This window comes from Thamnophis sirtalis, unplaced genomic scaffold (assembly GCF_051295495.1).
Source record: "Thamnophis sirtalis isolate CommonGarterSnake01/CBP01778 unplaced genomic scaffold, rThaSir2_p1.2 scaffold_13, whole genome shotgun sequence".
NCBI classification, from domain to species: domain Eukaryota; kingdom Metazoa; phylum Chordata; class Lepidosauria; order Squamata; family Natricidae; genus Thamnophis; species Thamnophis sirtalis.
The window spans coordinates 53,014,033-53,032,655 of NW_028261393.1; the positions used below are offsets into that span (position 1 = coordinate 53,014,033).

Sequence of the window (18,623 nt, forward strand, 5' to 3'; positions counted from 1 at the left end):
CTAAACAAACTGTTGTATGTCCAGGCCCACCTGAACAAATCTGCGAAGGTTTGCTGGGTTCAGGTAAAAAAAATTTCTCGGCACTAAACTGAAATCTGTGAGAGCACAAATCGGTAACTGTGTTTTGGTAGATTTTTTTTTTCCCCTGAATTGGGCGGGAGATTAAAAGCATATTTATGAGATGGATGGGTTCATTTTCAATCTCATTCTCTCTTCTTCTCCTCTTTTTTCCCCCACTATGCTGCTTTTGACAGTGATGAATGCCTGCCCGGGACATCGGTGTTGCTGGCAATTTTTTTTCAAGTGTCGGTAATACCCTCCGAGCAAGAAGCTTCATTTAACCCAGTTCAGAGATGGAGAAGGTAAATAAATCTTTTTCACTGATTTTTTTTTTGGGGGGGGGGGTACGGGAGGATAAAGAAAGCAAGGAAGCAGAACCAAAGAGCAAGCAGGGAATAGATGAGCTAAAAGGGTTTCATTTCTCTATTTTAATTAGTTTTCTGTTAAATACATTTCTTAGTGCTTAATAAACATTGTGGAGTCTGGTATTTCATTTGCTTACCAATGCAAATTTACATTCTTAATTGCCACCCTCTTTTTTTTTCCAAACCTGGGTAAAATAAGATTCCACGCTGGATAATATTCCTCATCTTCTTTCGGTTTAATTTTCAACATCAATCTATCCATTTCTGCACAATCTAGTACTGTGATGGTGAACCTATTGTATTGTATCTGCATCCTTTTAAAGGGCCCTTGAAGAGCCGAGGTGGCACAGTGGTTAGGGTGCAGTACTGCAGCACACTTCAGCTGACTGTTATCTGCAGTTCAGTGGTTCTAATCTCACCGTCTCAAGGTTGACTCAGCCTTCCATCCTTCCGAGGTGGGTGAAATGAGGACCCAGACTGTGGGGGTGATATGCTGACTCTGTAAACCGCTTAGAGAGGGCTGAAAGCCCTATGAAGCGGTATATAAGTCTAACTGCTATTGCTATTGCTACTTGGAGGTTTATCCGTGCCCTTGAGGTCACCTGTGTGGTGCAAATGGTTCCTGTAGTCTTCAATTTTTTTCCCCTCTGGAAATCTATTCCTACTCCCACACCATTCTTTATAAGGTTCTTCTATAATACAATAGCAGAGTTGGAAGGGGTCTTGGAGGTCTTCTAGTCCAACCCCTTGCCCAGGCAGGAAACCCTATACCATTTCAGACAAATGGCTATCCAACATCTTCCTAAAGACTTCCAGTGTTGGGGCATTCACAACTTCTCGAGGCAAGTTGTTCCACTGATTAATTTTTCTAACTGTCAGGAAATTTCATCTCAGTTCTAAGTTGCTTTTCTCCTTGATTAGTTTCCATCCAATGCTTCTTGTCCTGCCCTCAGGTGTCTTGGAGAATAGCTTGACTCCCTCTTCTTTGTGGCAGCCCCTGAGATATTGGAAGTCTGCTAGTCCTTCTTTTCATCAAACTAGACATACCCAGTTCCCGCAACTGTTCTTCATCTGTTTTAGCCTCCAGTCCTCTAATCCTCTTTGTTGCTCTTCTCTGCACTCTTTCTAGAATCTCCACATCTTTTCTACATCGTGGCGACCAAAACTGAATGCAGGATTCCAAGTGTGGCCTTACCAAGGCATTATATAGAGGTATTAAGACTTCACGTGATCTTGATTCTATCCCTCTGTTGATGCAGCCTAGAACTGTATTGGCTTTTTTGGCAGCTGGCTCATATTTAAATGGTTGCCCACAAGAATGTCCATCCCAAATTGTATAGCTAAAAGTCTGTAGAGATTCTCAGTCATCCTGGTCATGGTTGTCCCAAAGGTGCTTTTCTTCCATGGGACAACTGGACTTCCTGATTTTTCTTTTAAGACGTTTCAATTGTCATCAAGCTTCTTCAACTCTTTGGTTTCACACTGTATAATATCACCTGGACCAGCGTTTCTCAGCCTTGGCAACTTGAAGAGGTGTAGACTTCAACTCCCAGAATTCCCCAACCAGCATAGGAAGCCGTGCTTCCTATTGATGAAAGACATGTCCTTCTGGGTTCAGCTCCAAGTGGGGAAAAAGACACTGGAGACATGGAGGCTGCTTGGAAAGATGGTTTATTGTTGGACAGGGCCACATGGCTTGAGCCCTGAACAGAAAAGGGGATCACGTGCTTCAATGTTGGTGGAGAAGAAGAGAAGGGCTGAGGGAGGGGCTTGCTAGGCTTTTTATAACCTGTTCAGTCCCACCTCTCTGTTTCCTGTTCCTGTGTAAGAAATGTATTCTGATTGGTTGTCATACTCCCATGGGGCCATGCAAGGGCAACTCTCTGGACTGCGTTTTGAATCCAGGTTTGGTTGAGTTCTCAGATGCCATGTGGTCAGTTGGGGCCAATATTATCATGCTTTCCTGTAGCTGAAGTGGAGAAGTCTTTATTATGTAAAGTGGACTAGCTTGGCCTTCTTAATGGCCCATTAACAAAGTAGGGATGGGCAGGAAGCTACAGGCAGCTATTCTGTCTCTTAAAACATGTTTCTTTCTTTTCACATCCAGATAAATATTCTGCCTTTTCAATATTTCCTAGGATATTTCATTTTTTCTGGGAGAGGGCTGGGTGATAACTTCCTACAATATGTACCATAGGAAGTATTTTTTTCCCCCTTCTCATCTCCCCAAATGATCAAACCTTGCCAAAGCGGTCAAATTAATGCATGCATTTATTTTTTTAAAATGAGCATGGAAATGCAATCAGCCTGAGAACCTTCTAATAGATCCATTTGACCATTGCGGCTAACTAGGCACAAGCTGGTGCTGAAGTTCAGGTTTTTGTGGCTTCTCCAGGGTGACTTTGATAACGGTGCACTCTGGTTTTAAATCAATGATGATGGATTAATCTAGGCTGGTACAAACAGCCTGCACTTTGCCAAAGTCTTTAACTCTGATCTTCACGCTGCAACGGTTCTCCGTTTTAACCAATTCTGTCAGGGATGAAGCTCAAAAAATACAACTCGGGCTGTTCTTCGCCCTGTTGCCATTTGCACAAACTCTCGTTGTCATTTCCACAAACCCTCGTTGCCTTTTGCAAACTCTCGTTGCCATTTGCACAAACTCTTTTTTTAAAAAAATTTATTTTATCAATTTCATATATACATTCACAATTAAATGATCTCATAACTGTTATTAATAATATGTATTTATAACAATTTTTTTTCCCTACAGTTGACAGTATACTTGAAGATTGCTTTCTTAACATCCCATAGATCCATCTTATCTTACAACGGTCCTACTTCTTCTTCCCTCCCTCCCTCTTTCCTTCCCTTGTTTCTTCTCTCCTATTCTCCTTCCTTCCCTCCTTCCTTCCCTCCCTCCTTCCCCTTTCCCTCCTTCTCTCCTTCCCTCCTTCCTTCCTTCCTTCCCTCCTTTCTTCTCTCCTTCTCTCCTTCCTTTCCCCCTTCCTTTCCTCCTTCCTTCCCCCCTTCCTTCTCTCCTTCTCTCCTTCCTTCCCTCCTTCCTTCCCTCCTTTCTTCTCTCCTCTCCTTCCTTCCCTCCTTCCTTCCTTCCTTCCTTCCCTCCTTTCTTCTCTCCTTCTCTCCTTCCTTCCCTCCTTCCTTCCCTCCTTTCTTCTCTCCTTCTCTCCTTCCTTCCCTCCTTGCTTCCCTCCCTCCTTCCTACCCCCTTTCTTCTCTTTCTTCTCTCCTTCCTTCCTTCCTTCTCTCCTTCCTTCCCTCCTTCCTTCCCTCCTTCCTTCCCTCCTTGCTTCCCTCCCTCCTTCCTACCCCCCTTTCTTCTCTTTCTTCTCTCCTTACTTCCTTCCTCCTCTCCTTTCCCTTCTCTCCTTCCCCTTCCTCCCCTTTACCCTTCCCCTCTTCTTCCCATTCCTCCCCTCTTTCCTACTCTTACATTCCCTCCCATTCTACCTCTGCCTTTCCCTTTCTCCTATTCCTCTCCTTTCTCCTCTCCTTCCTATCTTTCCTTCTACTCCTCCCTCCATCCACTCTATCCGTTGTTGACCATTTGCACAAACTCTTATTGCCATTTGCACAAACCCACGTTACCATTTGCACAAACCCTCATTGCCATTTGCACAACCTCTTGTTGACATTTGCACAAACCCTCGTTGCTATTTGCACAAACCCTCGGAAGACTTTTGAGCAATAATGGCAGAAGTAGTTGGGTGGTGAGAAACGTGGGCCTTTGCATTTTTCAGCCCCCCCCCCCCCAGCAGGATCGCGGGCATGGCAACTCATGCGTCTTAATTAATCAACAAGATTAAAAATTAGCTGGCAATGTAGGGGTTGATCCTTTCTATGCAATTCAAAATTTGAGCAACAATAATAGGGATTAAAGCAAACTAATGAAAAAGAAAGAGGGAGGGAAGGAAGGAAGGAAGAGCTAAAGGTGCAGAAAGAAAAAAAAGCAGAAGAAAAAAAAGGTAGAGAAGGCCATTTGAGACCGCCTGTCAACTTGTAAAGCATTTCCATGTCTGTGATCAAGTTGACATTGGAAGAAAGGTGGGGGGAGAATTCCGCGCATCCCTTCTGCTAGAATCAGATTCTCAGATTACTACCGCAGGCTTGTGAGGTGAGAATTTTCACAACCTCCTGCAGCACCTCGTTGGTGAATGTGATTTATGACACAGACTGAGGGGAGGGGGAGAAACAGGGGTGAAATTCAGTCATAATAGAACTGAGGTTAGATCTGACTCCACGCGGGTATTGCCGAGATGTTGTTCCTAATAAATGACTGGGTTTCTTTTGAAACTTGGCTCGAGGCTCGTAAATTGATTAAGGGCGTCTTTTGGAAACCCGACACCACCTACAATAAATAAAATGAATTCTAATCATATAAACTTTCTAAAATAGAGAAGTAAATAAAATAATTTATACAGGGGAAAGATGCTAGATTTTGGAAAGAGGCTAATATTGCATTAATACCTATAGAGGGGCAAGATTTGAGTTGAAGGAGAAACTATTGGCCAATACTATTATTGAATAACTATAAGTTGTTTACAATGAGCCCATCATTAACTTAATGCCTTCAGTGATTCACTTAACAACTGTGGCTTAGAAAGGCCATAAAATGGGGCAAAATTCACTCAAGAAACGCCTCACTTAATAACAGAAACATTGGCCTCCACTGTGGTGATAAGTCAAGGACTTTTATTTCCTCGCCTGGTCTACCAGTGCCACATCTTCCTTGTCAATCAAAACTGCACTACATAACCAAATCATCAGACATCTGTGACCGAACGATATTTCATTCTTGGTTCAGGGGACGCCACATCTTAAATTCGTCTTGAGCAACCTGTTTTATTCTTTTCCATGTGCTGAACCATAATTTTTAAGAGCCAAGGTGGCGCAGTGGTTAAATGCAGCACTGCAGGCTACTTCAGCTGACTGCAGTTCAGCAGTTCGGCTGTTCAAATCCCACCAGGCTCAAGGTTGACTCAGCCTTCCATCCTTCCGAGGTGGGTAAAATGAGGACCCGGATTGTTGTTGGGGGCGATATGCTGACTCTGTAAACCGCTTAGAGAGGGCTGAAGGCCCTATGAAGCGGTATATAAGTTTAACTATTGCTATTGCTATTGCTATTTTTCCAGGCAAACTCTGAGAGGGAGGCCACCGTTCACCCAAAGGCTCTTTGTCAGCGTCTTCCTTTCTGCTTTCTTTTGCTTGATCCGCCAAAGTCATTGACAGCCGCGAGAAGCGAGCGGGGAAAATCCAAAAGGTGAAGTAATTCCTACTATTATTTGAACTCATTTGTTTTGTTTTTTTCAGCCCTGCCTGGAAATATTGATCTATTCATTCATCTCAAACACTGGCCGTGTTTGGAATAGCAACTTGTTCAATGTAGCCCGGAGGAGGGGGAGGAGGGGGAGAGGTGGAGAGGAGAGAAGGGGGGGAGGAGGAGGAAGAGGAGAAGAGGAGGAGGAAGAGGATAGGAAGAGGAGGAAAGGAGAGGAGGAGGAGGAGGAAGAGAAGAACTGGAGGAGGAGGGAGGAGGATAGGGAGAGGAGGAAAGGAGGAGGAAGAGAAGAGGAGGAGGAGGAAGAGAAGAAAAGGAGGAGGAGGAGGAGAGGAGGAGGAGGAGGAAGAGAAGAACAGCAGGAGGAGGAGGAGAGGGGGAGGAGGAGGAGGATAGGAAGAGGAGGAAAGGAGAGGAGGAGGAGGAGGAGGAGGAGGAGGAGGAAGAGAAGAACAGCAGGAGGAGGAGGAGGAGAAGAGGAGGAAAGGAGAGGAGGAGAGGAGGAGGAGGAAGAGAAGAACTAGAGGAGGAGGGGAGGAGCAGGAGAGGAGGAGGAGAGAAGAAGAGGAGGAGGAGGAGGATAGGAAGAGGAGGAAAGGGGAGGAGGAGGAGGAGGAAGAGAAGGAGGAGGAGGAGGAGGAGGAGGAGGAGGAGGAGGAGGAGGAGGAGGAGGAGGACAAAAAGAAAGAGAAGAAAAGAAGAAAGGAGGAGGAGGAGGAGAATCTATTGATCTGAATTTCCCCAAAACAAAAAAGGACCAACTCCTTTCTCTGCATTGTCTTCCTCTTGCTAGAAAAAAAAAAGAGCAAACTGGCTAGAAAACAGTCTAAGCTTCTCCTTCTATTTATTCATTTTCTTTTCCTGAATGGGATTCCCATCCGCCCTCCGGCTCTCGCAAAGGCGCTGTTTCCTATTTCAGCGATTTATCACTCCAAGGCCCACAGGTATCTTTTGCCAACCTTGGCTTGTTAAGCAACAAAACGGTTTCCAAAGAAAAGGGAAAGACGAGGCTGGGGGTTTATTTTATTTTTTCTAAGTTGCTGTCAAAAATTCCTTTCCGGGGACTACCCCATTCAACCTTTGACTGCAGGGTTGGAATAGCAAAGTTGGAAGGGACCTTGGAGGTCTTCTAGTCCAACCTCATGCTTAGGCAGGAAACCCTGTAACATTTTAGACGTGTGTGTGTGTGTGTATAAAGTGTCATGTCAAAGCACTTGGTATACCCAAATATGGGAGGGAGTATACTGCTTTTCCTTAGAGGTTAATATAACTGCCTAACATGTAAAAACAGCCCAGGTTCAAATCCCAGTAAGGGTATGGCTAGCTGATGAGGGCTAAATAGCTTGAAATAGATCTATACTAGTCTCCCTTCCTTTTATATATCAGCAAAAATGCAACATACATACATATATACAGACATACGTGTTGCAATTGTGCTGATAAATAAATAAAGGGGGACTAGTATAGATCTATTACAAGCTATTTAGCTCTCATCCGCTAGCCATACCCTTACTGGGAATTGAACCTGGGCTGTATTACATAATAGGCAGTTATCTTATATTAGCCACTAAGCCACAGGCTCTCCTCCTTTATCAGCTAAGCCAGGGACACAATACATATACATACATACATATATACATACATACATAAACACAAACACATAGGTATATAGATATTTATTCTGTATTTTAACTTTGTTTGGAAGAAAGCAAACATAGGTTAAACAATAATTCCAAGTCAGCCAGGGTAGGATTTGCAAAACTTCCTCCGTGATGTGTTTTTCACCCCAATGGAGGGAGAGAAAGAGAGAAAATCTATTGTAGAATCTGACACGGAGTATCTGTTGCCACATTTATCATGCTGTCAAGGGCACGAAGGCGGCTTTGAGCACCGGCAGGAAAAACCATTTGCTGAAGCAGTGAGTTGCAATTCATTCGGAAGCCCCCCTCCCAGTGTCCTGTTCCACACTCAACAGCTGCTGAAGTGAAGCTTGAAAGATGGGATGCGGCTGGGCAGAGCAGGGGGAGAGAGAGGAAATGGATCGCGCGCCCTGTCGGAGCTGACCCTGGTGCCCATGGGATGGGATCACCGCCCAATGCTGGCAGCTCTTGGCAGCCATTTGTGGGATTTCGTGGGGGGGGGGGGGAATGGTGCGAAGCCGGATGGCCCAACCCGGCTCGAGTGCATTGCAAAATAGCCAGCCGCCCCCACGCGTGCAAAGAAGCCGGATCACGAACAGAAGTGTGCACACAGGAGTGCCGTTTCTCTCTTTTTTTACAACTGAGCAGAGAGTCCAAGCCAAAAAGCCTTTTGCTGCCTGAAGCAGAAGTGAGGCAACAAGAAGAAATGGGTGGAAACTAATCAAGGAGAGAAGCAACTTAGAACTGAGGAGAAATTTCCTGACAGTTGGAACAATTAATCAGTGGAACAAGTTGGCTGCAGAAGTTGTGAATGCCCCAACACTGGAAGTCTTTAAGATGATGTTGGATAGCCATTTGTCTGGAACAGTATAGGGTTTCCTGCCTAGGCAGGGGGTTGGACTAGAAGACCTCCTAGGTCCCTTCCAACTCTGCTATTGTATTATAGAAGAACCTTATAAAGAATGTTGTGGGAGTAGGAATGGATTTCCAGAGGCTGCATAAACAGAGGGATAGAATCAAGATCACGTGAAGTCTTAATACCTCTATATAATGCCTTGGTAAGGCCACACTTGGAATACTGCATTCAGTTTTGGTCACCACGATGTAGAAAAGATGTGGAGACTCTAGAAAGAGTGCAGAGATGAGCAACAAGGAGGATTAGGGGACTGGAGGCTAAAACATATGAAGAACGGTTGCAGGAACTGGGAATGTCTAGTTTGATGAAAAGAAGGACTAGCAATCTTCCAATATCTCAGGGGCTGCCACAAAGAAGAGGGAGTCAAGCTATTCTCCAAGGCACCTGAGAACAGAACAAGAAGCAATGGGTGGAAACTAATCAAGGAGAGAAGCAACTCAGAACTGAGGAGAAATTTCCTGACAGTTAGAACAATTAATCAGTGGAACAGAAGTTGCCTCCAGAAGTTGTGAATGACCCAACACTGGAAGTCTTTAAGAAGATGTTGGATAGCCATTTGTCTGAAATGATGTAGGGTTTCCTGCCTAGGCAGGGGGTTGGACTAGAAGACCTCCAAAGGCCCTTCCAACTCTGCTATTGTATTGTATTGTATTGAATTCAGACACACCACAGAACACGGCGATTCCTAGCACTCTTTTTGCAGAGGGGAAAATCTTCCTGTCAGGGTTCCAAGTAACACCCGCAACGAAAGAAAACTCCAAGACTTGAGTTTCCTCAAAGATCCATTTAATTAGAAACTAGCTAATAACCCGGCATTGCCTGGGTATTTATAGACATCGAAGCATTTGTCTGACAGTGAGCCGTTGGAAGGGGCCTTTCTTCCCCCTACTCCCATGCCCATCATCCCTGCCCTCTGCTTTCCCCGTCCGATGCGCTCCTCTTTCCCGCCCTGCCTACGATCCTGGCGCATTGCCCCCAATCCATCAAGCGCTTCCGCATTGGTCCACTGGAGGGCGAACGTCACGGCTGGCTTTCCAGAGGAAACTGCGAAGGAACTGACATCACAAACAATTGCCACTCTAGGATGCCACGGTTGCTCTCCTTAACGGCCCAGGCTCTTCCTTCTCCCTCCCATGACATCTCAAACCATTGCCGCTCTAGGACGCCGCACTCACTCTCCTTAACAGGCCAGGCGTTCCAGAGTTATCCTAGAACACACACAAAGACAGACACACACACACATACCAGGGGTGTCGTCCCCCCCCCGCAGAAGTTCCAGAAGTTAAGTCATCTGTGTGCCAAGTTTGGTTGAGATTGCTCGAGGTGCTCAAGAGTTATCCCAGAACATATACACATACGTACAGCCTTAAATAATAAATATTAATAGAAAGAATATAGAAAACAAGATGTCACATTGGCACATCTGGGAAAACTCGAATTTGAAAGTTTCCAGGTTTTCCCCACCCAAACGAAAGTTCAAGCACCCACAGGTCCATCACATGGTCCAATCAGGCACCGTCCCAACTGGAGATGCCTCCCAGTCACACCACTCCATGTGCAGGGCAGGATGTCCTTGACTCGCAGAGAAAGGAATGTTGTTTTGACTATATCTACCATACTCCATATAATCCCCCCTCCCAGTTTCCCATGGCAATAATTGTGGCCAGCTTGAAGGCCCAACGCAAAATATGGCTTCCAGGCCTGACACCTACGGGGTATTTTCTGTCACCCACCCACCCACCCTTCCCACCTCCTCATACAGTCCAAAGTCAGTAAGGAAGGCCTGTTTTCGGATCAGGCGGGGGGGGGGGGGGGAATCCCAGGGGAAGTGCAGCTGAGTTCATTGCATTTTGCTGATTTTCTTTGGTGTTTATCTACTTTCTGGTTTGTTTGTTTGTTTTAAATGTGTTTAGCCTCCTTCTTTAGACTGTAAACTTAGAAGGAAGGTTTATTACATTTGTTGCAATGACTATATGATGGCTTTGGAGATGGGGATAAGGAGAAAAGAAGGAGGAGGAGGAGGAGAAGAAGAAGAGGAAGAGGAAGAGGAAGAGGAAGAAACCACCATTCTTTGCAAGAACAGATTCAACACCCCCCAAAAAATAAATACATAAGCAAGCATTAATCTTCCATTTCTTTCTTTTTGGCCACAAGATGGCAACCTACCATTTCTTCTTTCATCAATTCTTCTTTCTCTTCTGTAACAAACTCGGGACAACCTTCTCCAAATCTCCAGGTGTGCCAGATTACAATTCCCATCATCCACACGCAAAAAAAAAAAGATTGCCACCTGCAGATGTTGACCAATTATCCTTAGAAGGCACCAAACCAGGCAAGATTTTTCTTGGAAACCTTGGAGCGGAATCTGTTTTTAACCACCATCCTGACTTACCTCCGCAATGAGCAAGCTCCATTTACGGTAATATGAGGAGGACTCTCTGTATAAAACCTATTCCGATATCTAAAATCTTTTTTTTTAATTGGCCAGCTGAGAAGGAAGGAGGGAGAGAAAAGTCATGCTTTGAGCAATTGAAAAAGGGGAGGGCGAGCCTCCTGTTTGGTAAGAACTTTAGACATGCTCAGAGATGCCTAACCTCATGCAAATTTAAAATCGGTTGGAAAGACTTCTGCACATGCTCAGAGGTTCCCAGAAAGAGGTGAATTTCTAGTTAGGCGAAGGCTATTCTGTGCTAAGTGAATGGTAGGTAGGTAGGTAGGTAGGTAGGTAGGTAGGTAGGTAGGTAGGTAGGTAGGTAGGAAGGTAGATAGGTAGATGAATGATAGATAGATAGATAGATAGATAGATAAATAGATAAACAGATAGATGATAGATGATTAGATAGATAGATAGATAGATAGATGATAGATAGATAGATAGATGATAGATAGATAGATAGATAGATAGATAGATAGATAGATAGATGATAGATAGATAGATAGATAGATAGATAGATAGATGATAGATGATAGATAGATAGATGATAGATAGATAGATAGATAGATAGATGATAGATAGATAGATAGATAGATAGATAGATGATAGATAGATAGATAGATGATAGATAGATAGATAGATAGATAGATAGATAGATAGATAGATAGATAGATAGATAGATAGATAGATAGATAGATAGATCTGTTGTTGAGGATTTTTTTAAGAGAGAGAGAGAGATGGCATTACTCCTAAGGAGAAGCAAGTCTAAATAATTGTATACACACTTCCGGGAATCAATGGACTGTCACCGATGCAAGTGGAAGGGAAATAATCCATTCTCAACGTTGCCTTTAGGAATATCTAGAACGACAAAAGGCGAAGGCCCGGGTTCAAATCCCCGCTGACCTGCCAAGCTGCCTGGGCCAGTATCTTTCTTCCAACCGCAAACCACCTCATAGAACCCATTTAGGAAGGGGAAGCAGAGAGGGGTATTGCTGCGGTCGACTGAGTGCCGGAAGTGTTAGCTGCAGCAGCTCCCTTAATTTTCCTCTTTGATCTCTATAGAAGCTTCGTCCACCCCCTGCTCTGCCCCGCCCTCAGAGAGGAGGAGGAGGAGGATGGGAAATGCGGCGTTCCTGCCTCTTCTGCCCCGCCCGCCAGCGGGAGGCGTGGCCAAGAGTGACGTTTACGCCTCTCTCTCTCTCTCTCTCTCTCTCTCTCTCTCTCTCTCTCTCTCTCCTGCCCCGCCCGCGAGCAGGAAGCGTGGCCAAGTGTGACGCTTACGCTTCTGTCTCCTGCCCCGCCCGCGAGCAGGAGGCGTGGCCAGAGTTTGTCTCTCCCCTGCCCCGCCTGCCTAGCTAGCGGGAGGCGTAGCCAAAGTGACGTTTACACTTCTGTCTCTCTCCCCTGCCCCGCCCGCCGGTGGGAGGCGTGGCCAGAGTGCCTTACGCGTCTGTCTCTCTCCCCTGCTTCGCCTTCCGGGAGGAGGCGTGTCCAGGGGGAGAGGGAGGTTCCGCCATAGAGAGCCAGGGGAGAGAGCGGAACTAGATCCGGATTTCTCTTGCTGGCAGGGAGGTGAGTTGGTAGCGTTGTGGTTCGACTCCGGATTTGGGGAGGTTGGAGGGGCGGGGGGTGGGGCTGCTGCACCTCTTTGCCTCGACCCTTCCTCAGCTAGCACTGCTGGTCTCTATGCAGCCCCGTCTCCCCTGAGCTCCCCCACCCCCATTCTGGGGTTCAGAGAGATTGCTCTGGCATCTGGAGGCTCTACTTCGATTCCCCGTCTACAGAGTCAAAAGCCTTTTGAGACCTTATGGATTCCCTCCTGCGGTTCTCCCTACCCGGGAGGAAAAGCTAGGGGTGGGATACCTTAAATTAAAGAATATTCTGGGCTCAGCCTCCAGTGCTGTCTCACCTTTGGCAGCTTGGGGAGTAATTTATTTAATTTGGTTCATTAAATAAATAATAATTGGGTTGGAAAACTGTTACATGTAGTCCTCGACTTACAACAGTTCCACTTCACGACTGTTCAAAGTGACAGCGGGGTGGGGCGGGGAGTGACTTACGACCGTTTTTCACACTTATGACCATTACGGCATTCCCTGTGATCATCATGTGATCAAAATTCAGACACTGGGCAACTGGTTCATACTTATGACGGTGGCCGTGCCCTGGGGTCACGTGATGGGGAAGCCGTCGACGGGGAAGACAGATTCACTTAACAGCCAAGTTACTAACTTAACAACTGCGGCGAGAGAAGTCGTAAAATAGAGCAAAGCTCACTTAACAAATGTCTCACTTAACAGAAATTTGGGACTCAATTGTCCTAAGATGAGGATTAGCTGTAGTCCTTAAATTAGGGAGATAATGGGAGTGTAGCTTCAAAAAAAAAATCACATTTCCCAATTTTTAAAATTTCCCAGGCTTTAAATCAGAGACCTTTTTTGATATACAAAAGCTCTTCTGGCCTCTTTTCCTGCTACCAATACAAAAAAAAAAAAAGGGAACACAATGTTTTTCAACTTTAGCAACTTTTAAGATGTGTCAACTTCAAAATCCCAGAATTCTCCATCCAGCATGGCTGAGTAGGGAATTCTGGGAGTTGAAGTTCACACTTCTTGAACTTGCCTTCATTGACAAATTGTTGTTGTTGTTAGTCGTAAAGTCGTGTCCAACCCATTGTGACCCCATGAACAACGTTCCTCCAGGCCTTCCTGTCCTCTACCATCTCCCGGAGTGCATTTAAGCTCACACCGACTGCTTTGGTGACTGCATCCAGCCACCTCCTTCTCTGCCGTCCCCTTCTTCTTCTTTTGCCCTCCATCGTTCCCAGCATGAGGCTCTCCTCCAGGGAGTCCTTCCTTCTCATTAGGTGGCCAAAGTATTTGAGTTTCCTCTTCAGGATCTGGCCTTCTAAAGAACAATCAGGGTTGATCTCCTCTAGGACTGACCGGTTGGATGGCCTTGCAGTCCAAGGGACTTGCAGGAGTCTTCTCCAGCATCAGAGTTCAAAGGCCTCCATTCTTTGGCGCTCAGCCTTCCTCATGGTCCAACTTTCACAGCCATACATTGCAACTGGGGAAACCATAACCTTGACTAGATACACTTTTGGTGATGGCTCTGCTTTTTAGTATTCTGTCTAGATTTGCCATAGCTTTCCTCCAAGGAGGAAGCATCTTTTAATTTCTTGGCTGCAGTCCCTATCTGCGGTGATCTTGGAGCCCAGGAAAATAAAATCTGTCACTTCCTCCATTTCTTTCCCCATCTATTTGCCAGGAATTGAGAGGGCCGGATGCCATGATCTTAATTTTTCTTAATGTTGAGTTTCAAGCCAACTTTTGCACTCTCCTCCTTCACCCGCATCAGGAGGCTCTTTAGTTCCTCTTGACAAATAGTGGCCTATTAATTGATAGCAGTCTAAATTCCCTTCTGGCTGATCGGTGGCAGGTGTAATTTTCTGACACAAGCCTAGTTTTCAGGACTTTGGTCAAATAAGCCACTCTAAAACCACGATCTTTTTGCAAAGAGGCTGCTTGTGTAAAACTTAGCTAACCGCCGTTTGCTCTTTTGAGACTATATTAACGAGTTCAGCTTACTGGAAACAGAAATGACGTCATGTTTCTTGTAGATGTATTGGTGAGGAGGAGGGGGTAAAAAGTATGTTTAAAGAGTTGTGGTCTCCTACGCTGCCTTTAAAATCATTTTTCTCCACCAGTTTTCGCCATTGAAAATGATTTAATTTTCTCCTGGACCCCCTCATTCTATATTCTCTTGTCTAGTTCGCATAATGTGTTTGATTCATATTTGCTTTTGGCCAAGCTTGTTCTGCAACTAGTGTCATAGTGTGTTTTTACACACCCAGTGCATTTCAGTTGAATCAAGGAAATATTTACCTTGTCCAGTTTTCCCTTGGAGTAACACAGCCCCTTCCCTTGTTGTCTCTGCCTTATATATTAATCCAAAACTAATAAATCCTAAGTGGCTGTTATTTGAAGAGTCCACTTCACTCGTAATGGTGTTGTTGACCAATCATTTATGAAATGAATTTAAAATTTCAGGCCTGGGTTTGCAAAATGAGAGCTTTAGCATCAGAGATGGGTTGCTGCCGATTCGGCCTGGATCGGAGAACCGGGAGTAGCAACGGTGGGGGGGGGGGCTCTGCCCACCCGCTCGGATGCTTTTGCACATGGCAGAAGCATCGCGCGCACGCCCAAACCAGTAGTAAAAATATTGGCAAACCCACCAGAGTTTAAGCATGCTGTGTGAATCCAGACCATTGTTTGTGGCATTCAGAAATTATACAGAAATTTTTTTGACTTATTTAGTGACCATTTGAAGTTATAATTTTAGGTCTGGGTCTACAAAATTGTAGCGTACCGTGCTGTGTAAACTCACACCACTACTTGTGTTCAGAAATTAGACAGGTGTCAATTCCTAAGGCTGTCATAGTGAGAGAGAAGCGAGGGACCGCATGCCACGCATACTGTTGGCTGAAGTCGGATCACAGCAGGCTTGGGAGGGGTGCACTTCATTGGGAAATGTGATTTATGACACAGACTTGAGGGGAGGGAAGGAACAGGGTTAAAGTTCAGCTGTAACTCAAACAAAGCCAAAATCTTGCCCGTGGTGCTCCTAATCAATGGCTAGTTTTTGTATTGAAACGGTTCCACCACAAAACCGCGTTCGACTAAAGGGCGCTCGACGAAACCGCGTAGCTGACATCATCACAGCGCGACAACAGCGTGGAGAAAAAAGCACGCTGTAAACACTAAACCTAAAATTAACCCCTAAACCTAACCCCCCTAAACCTAATCCTAACCCTAAACCTAACCCTTAACCTAACCCTAAACCTAACCCTAAACCTAACCCTAAACCTAACCCTAAATCTAACCCTAACCCTTAACCCTAAACCTAACCCTTACCTTAAGTTGAATCGGCTTGCTTTCAAAGCGCTATTTAAAGCGCCCTTCTTTCTCCACGCTCGCTGTTGTCCCCCTGCTGATGACGTCAGCGACGCGGTTTAATCGGGCGCGCTTTAGTCGAGCGCGGTTTTGTCGTGCCACGATTGAAACTTGACTCGATACTCATGAATCAATTAGGGCATTTTTAGGAAACCTGACAACAGGTAGTCCTTCACTTAACCAGAGTTTGTTTAGCCAAGTTAAAATGGCACTGAAAAAAGCTACTCATTCCTCGCACTGACGACGCTGGCAGCATCCCCATGGTCACCTGATCAAAATTTAGACATTTGGTAACTGGCTCATATTTAAGACGGTTGCAGTGTCTCGGGAGTCATGCGGATCCCCTTTTGAGACCTTCTAACAAGCAGAATCAATGGGGAAGCCAGATCCACCTTAAACAACGGGTGTTAGTAACTTAACTGCTGCAGGGATTCACTTAAGAACTGTGGCAACGTCGTAAAATAAGGTAAAAATGTCTCGCTTGGCAACACAGCTTTTGAGCTCAATTTTGGTCCAAAGTTGAGGAGTTTTTAGATTCTCAGTCATCCAGGTCCTGGTTGTCCCAAAGGGGCTTTTTCAGGAGGCAACTGGATTTTCTGTTGTTGTTTTTTGCTTTTAAAGACATTTTGCTTCCCATCCAAGGAGCTTCTTCGGTTCTGAACTGGATGGTGGGGAATGGAAGGATTGACACTCCTTGCAGACAGCTGGTCCTTTGCATCCTTTCAGAGGGTCGTTGAGGCCGCTTGGGAGGTTTATCTGTGTCGCCTGCGTCATGTAAATGAGATGCAAAAAGGATGCAAATGACCAGCTGTCCGCAAGGAGTATAAACCCTTCCATTCCCCACCATCCAGTCAGAACCGAAGAAGCTTCTGTGATGACAAGCAAAACAAAAAGAAAAACCAAGGAAATCCAGTTGCCTCTTGAAAAAAGCACGTTTGGGGGGTTCCACCACAAATGCGCGCACAACAAAAGCGCGCCTGACTAAACCGCGGTGTCTAAAGCGCGGTGACAAAACCGCGCGACGAATGAGCGACTAATTAGCCCTAAAGTGCGCCGACAGAAGCGCGCTGTAACGCAACCCTAACCCTAAACCTAATCCTAAACCTAACTGTAAATCTTACCTTAAATTAAATTGCGCTTCTGTCGGCGCGCTGTTGTCGGCGCACTGTTGTCGGCGCACTGTTGTCGGCGCAATTTTGACAGCGCGGTTTTAGCGCCGCAGTGTTGTCAGCGCGCTTATGACGTTCGCGCTTTTGACGGGTCACGCCTTTGGGGATGCCCTCAAGATGAGGAACCTGTTGGACCTTCATTTGATAACCCTGTGTTCTTTTTTTCCTGCTCCGTATAATATCTAGAAATCATGTTTCCCGAAAGCGGTTCCTTCCTAAAAGGCATGCTGCTTGGAGGAATTTGCTGCGTCCTGGTGACCCTTCTAGGACACATTAAAACGGGCCGGCCCACGAAATCTCACGAGCACCGACACCTCCAAGCGCCCAGGAAAGAGGACATCCTCAACCTCTCCGAAGAGAAGCGCCTGGAGCTGACCCAGAGCCTCCGTGTCTACTGCATCATCCTGGTCAAGCCGAAAGATCTGGGACACTGGGCCGCCGTGAGGGAAACCTGGAGCAAACACTGCGACCGAGCCGAATTCTACAGCTCCGAGAACGTCAAGGTCTTCGACTCGATCGTGCTGAACACGGACGACATGTGGTCCATGATGCGCCAGGCCTACAAAAACGCCTACGAGAATTACCGGGACAGCTACAACTGGTACTTCCTCGCCTACCCCACCACTTTCGCCATCGTGGAGAACCTCAAGTACTTCTTGTTGAAGCAAGACGCCGCCCAGCCGTTCTACACGGGCCAGACCGAATCTTCGGGAGATCTGCAGTACGTCAACGGCGCGGGCGGGATCGTCTTGAGTGTGGAATCCTTGCGGCGGCTCTACCGGATTTTCCAAGATCCGAATAAGTGCCCCGAACACGGAGGCATGATTTGGAAACTTTCCGAAGACAAACAGTTGGCCTTGTGCTTGAAGTACGGCGGGGTGCACGCCGAAAACGCCGAAGATTCGGAGAAGAAGGACATTTTCAACACCAAGCCGGTGGGCGCCCTGATTAAGGAGGCCATGGCTAATCGGCCGCAGGAAGTGGTGGAAGGCTGCTGTTCAGATATGGCCATCACATTCAGCGGCCTCTCGCCGAACCACATGCACGTCATGATGTACGGGGTCTACAGGCTCCGAGCGTACGGCCACACATTCAACGATGCCTTAATGTTCCTCCCTCCGCCAGACTCCGATAACGACTGAAAAGCGGCCCGCCAGAACACGTCGTCTGTAGCACACAGTGCCCTTCGGCAAGCAGCATGTATTGAGGGCGGCTCCAAATTTTAATTTTATTAGCATTGGTGTTAGCTCTCTCTTTTTTCGTTTTTTTTTCTTTTTTTGCACAATCTGGTTTTGTAATCTTTGCAAAAAGGGAGGGGAGGGGGTCCCGTTTTTTCAAACGACAAACCCTTTTTATACACCTGTGAATGTCACCTGGAGAGGGAAGGGGAGAAAAACAAAAACTTCCGAAGATTTCTTTTTGTTGATAATTGCGTAGCGGGTATGTAAATATTTAAAATCAAGATGAATCTACTGTAAATTAAATCTATTTTTGCAACGGCGGGCGTCCTGCGTCGTCTGTAGCGCAGCGCTGCACAGCGATGCCCATCACACCATAGAAAGAGACGGGAGAACATTTTACGCCTAAATCCCTGCTTCCCTTCTCAGCTTTGCAATCGCTAACGCCGCCACGCGTGTTCTTAAAACCGGCCGAAGTGTATTTATAAGGACCGAGGTGGCGCAGTGGTTAGAGTGGAGTACTGCAGGCTACTTCAGCTGTCTGCTAGCTGCCAGCAGTTCAGATCTCACCGGCTCAAGGTTGACTCAGCCTTCCATCCTTCCG

General features: G+C 46.0%; 1 protein-coding gene across 1 annotated transcript; it reads left to right on the plus strand.

Moving 5' to 3' along the window:
• Window positions 1-12,196: 12,196 nt before the first annotated feature.
• Window positions 12,197-18,338, plus strand: C1GALT1C1 (C1GALT1 specific chaperone 1). The gene is made up of 2 exons (XM_087727394.1): window positions 12,197-12,289; window positions 17,028-18,338. The coding sequence occupies exon 2, from the start codon at window positions 17,033-17,035 to the stop codon at window positions 17,981-17,983; it is 951 nt and encodes a 316-aa protein (XP_087583520.1). The 5' UTR covers window positions 12,197-12,289; window positions 17,028-17,032; the 3' UTR covers window positions 17,984-18,338.
• Window positions 18,339-18,623: the final 285 nt, after the last annotated feature.

What these genes read in the sequence shown, in the direction of transcription:
- C1GALT1C1 (XM_087727394.1), top strand. Translation starts at nt 17,033, where the DNA reads ATGTTTCCCGAAAGCGGTTCCTTCCTAAAAGGCATGCTGCTTGGAGGA.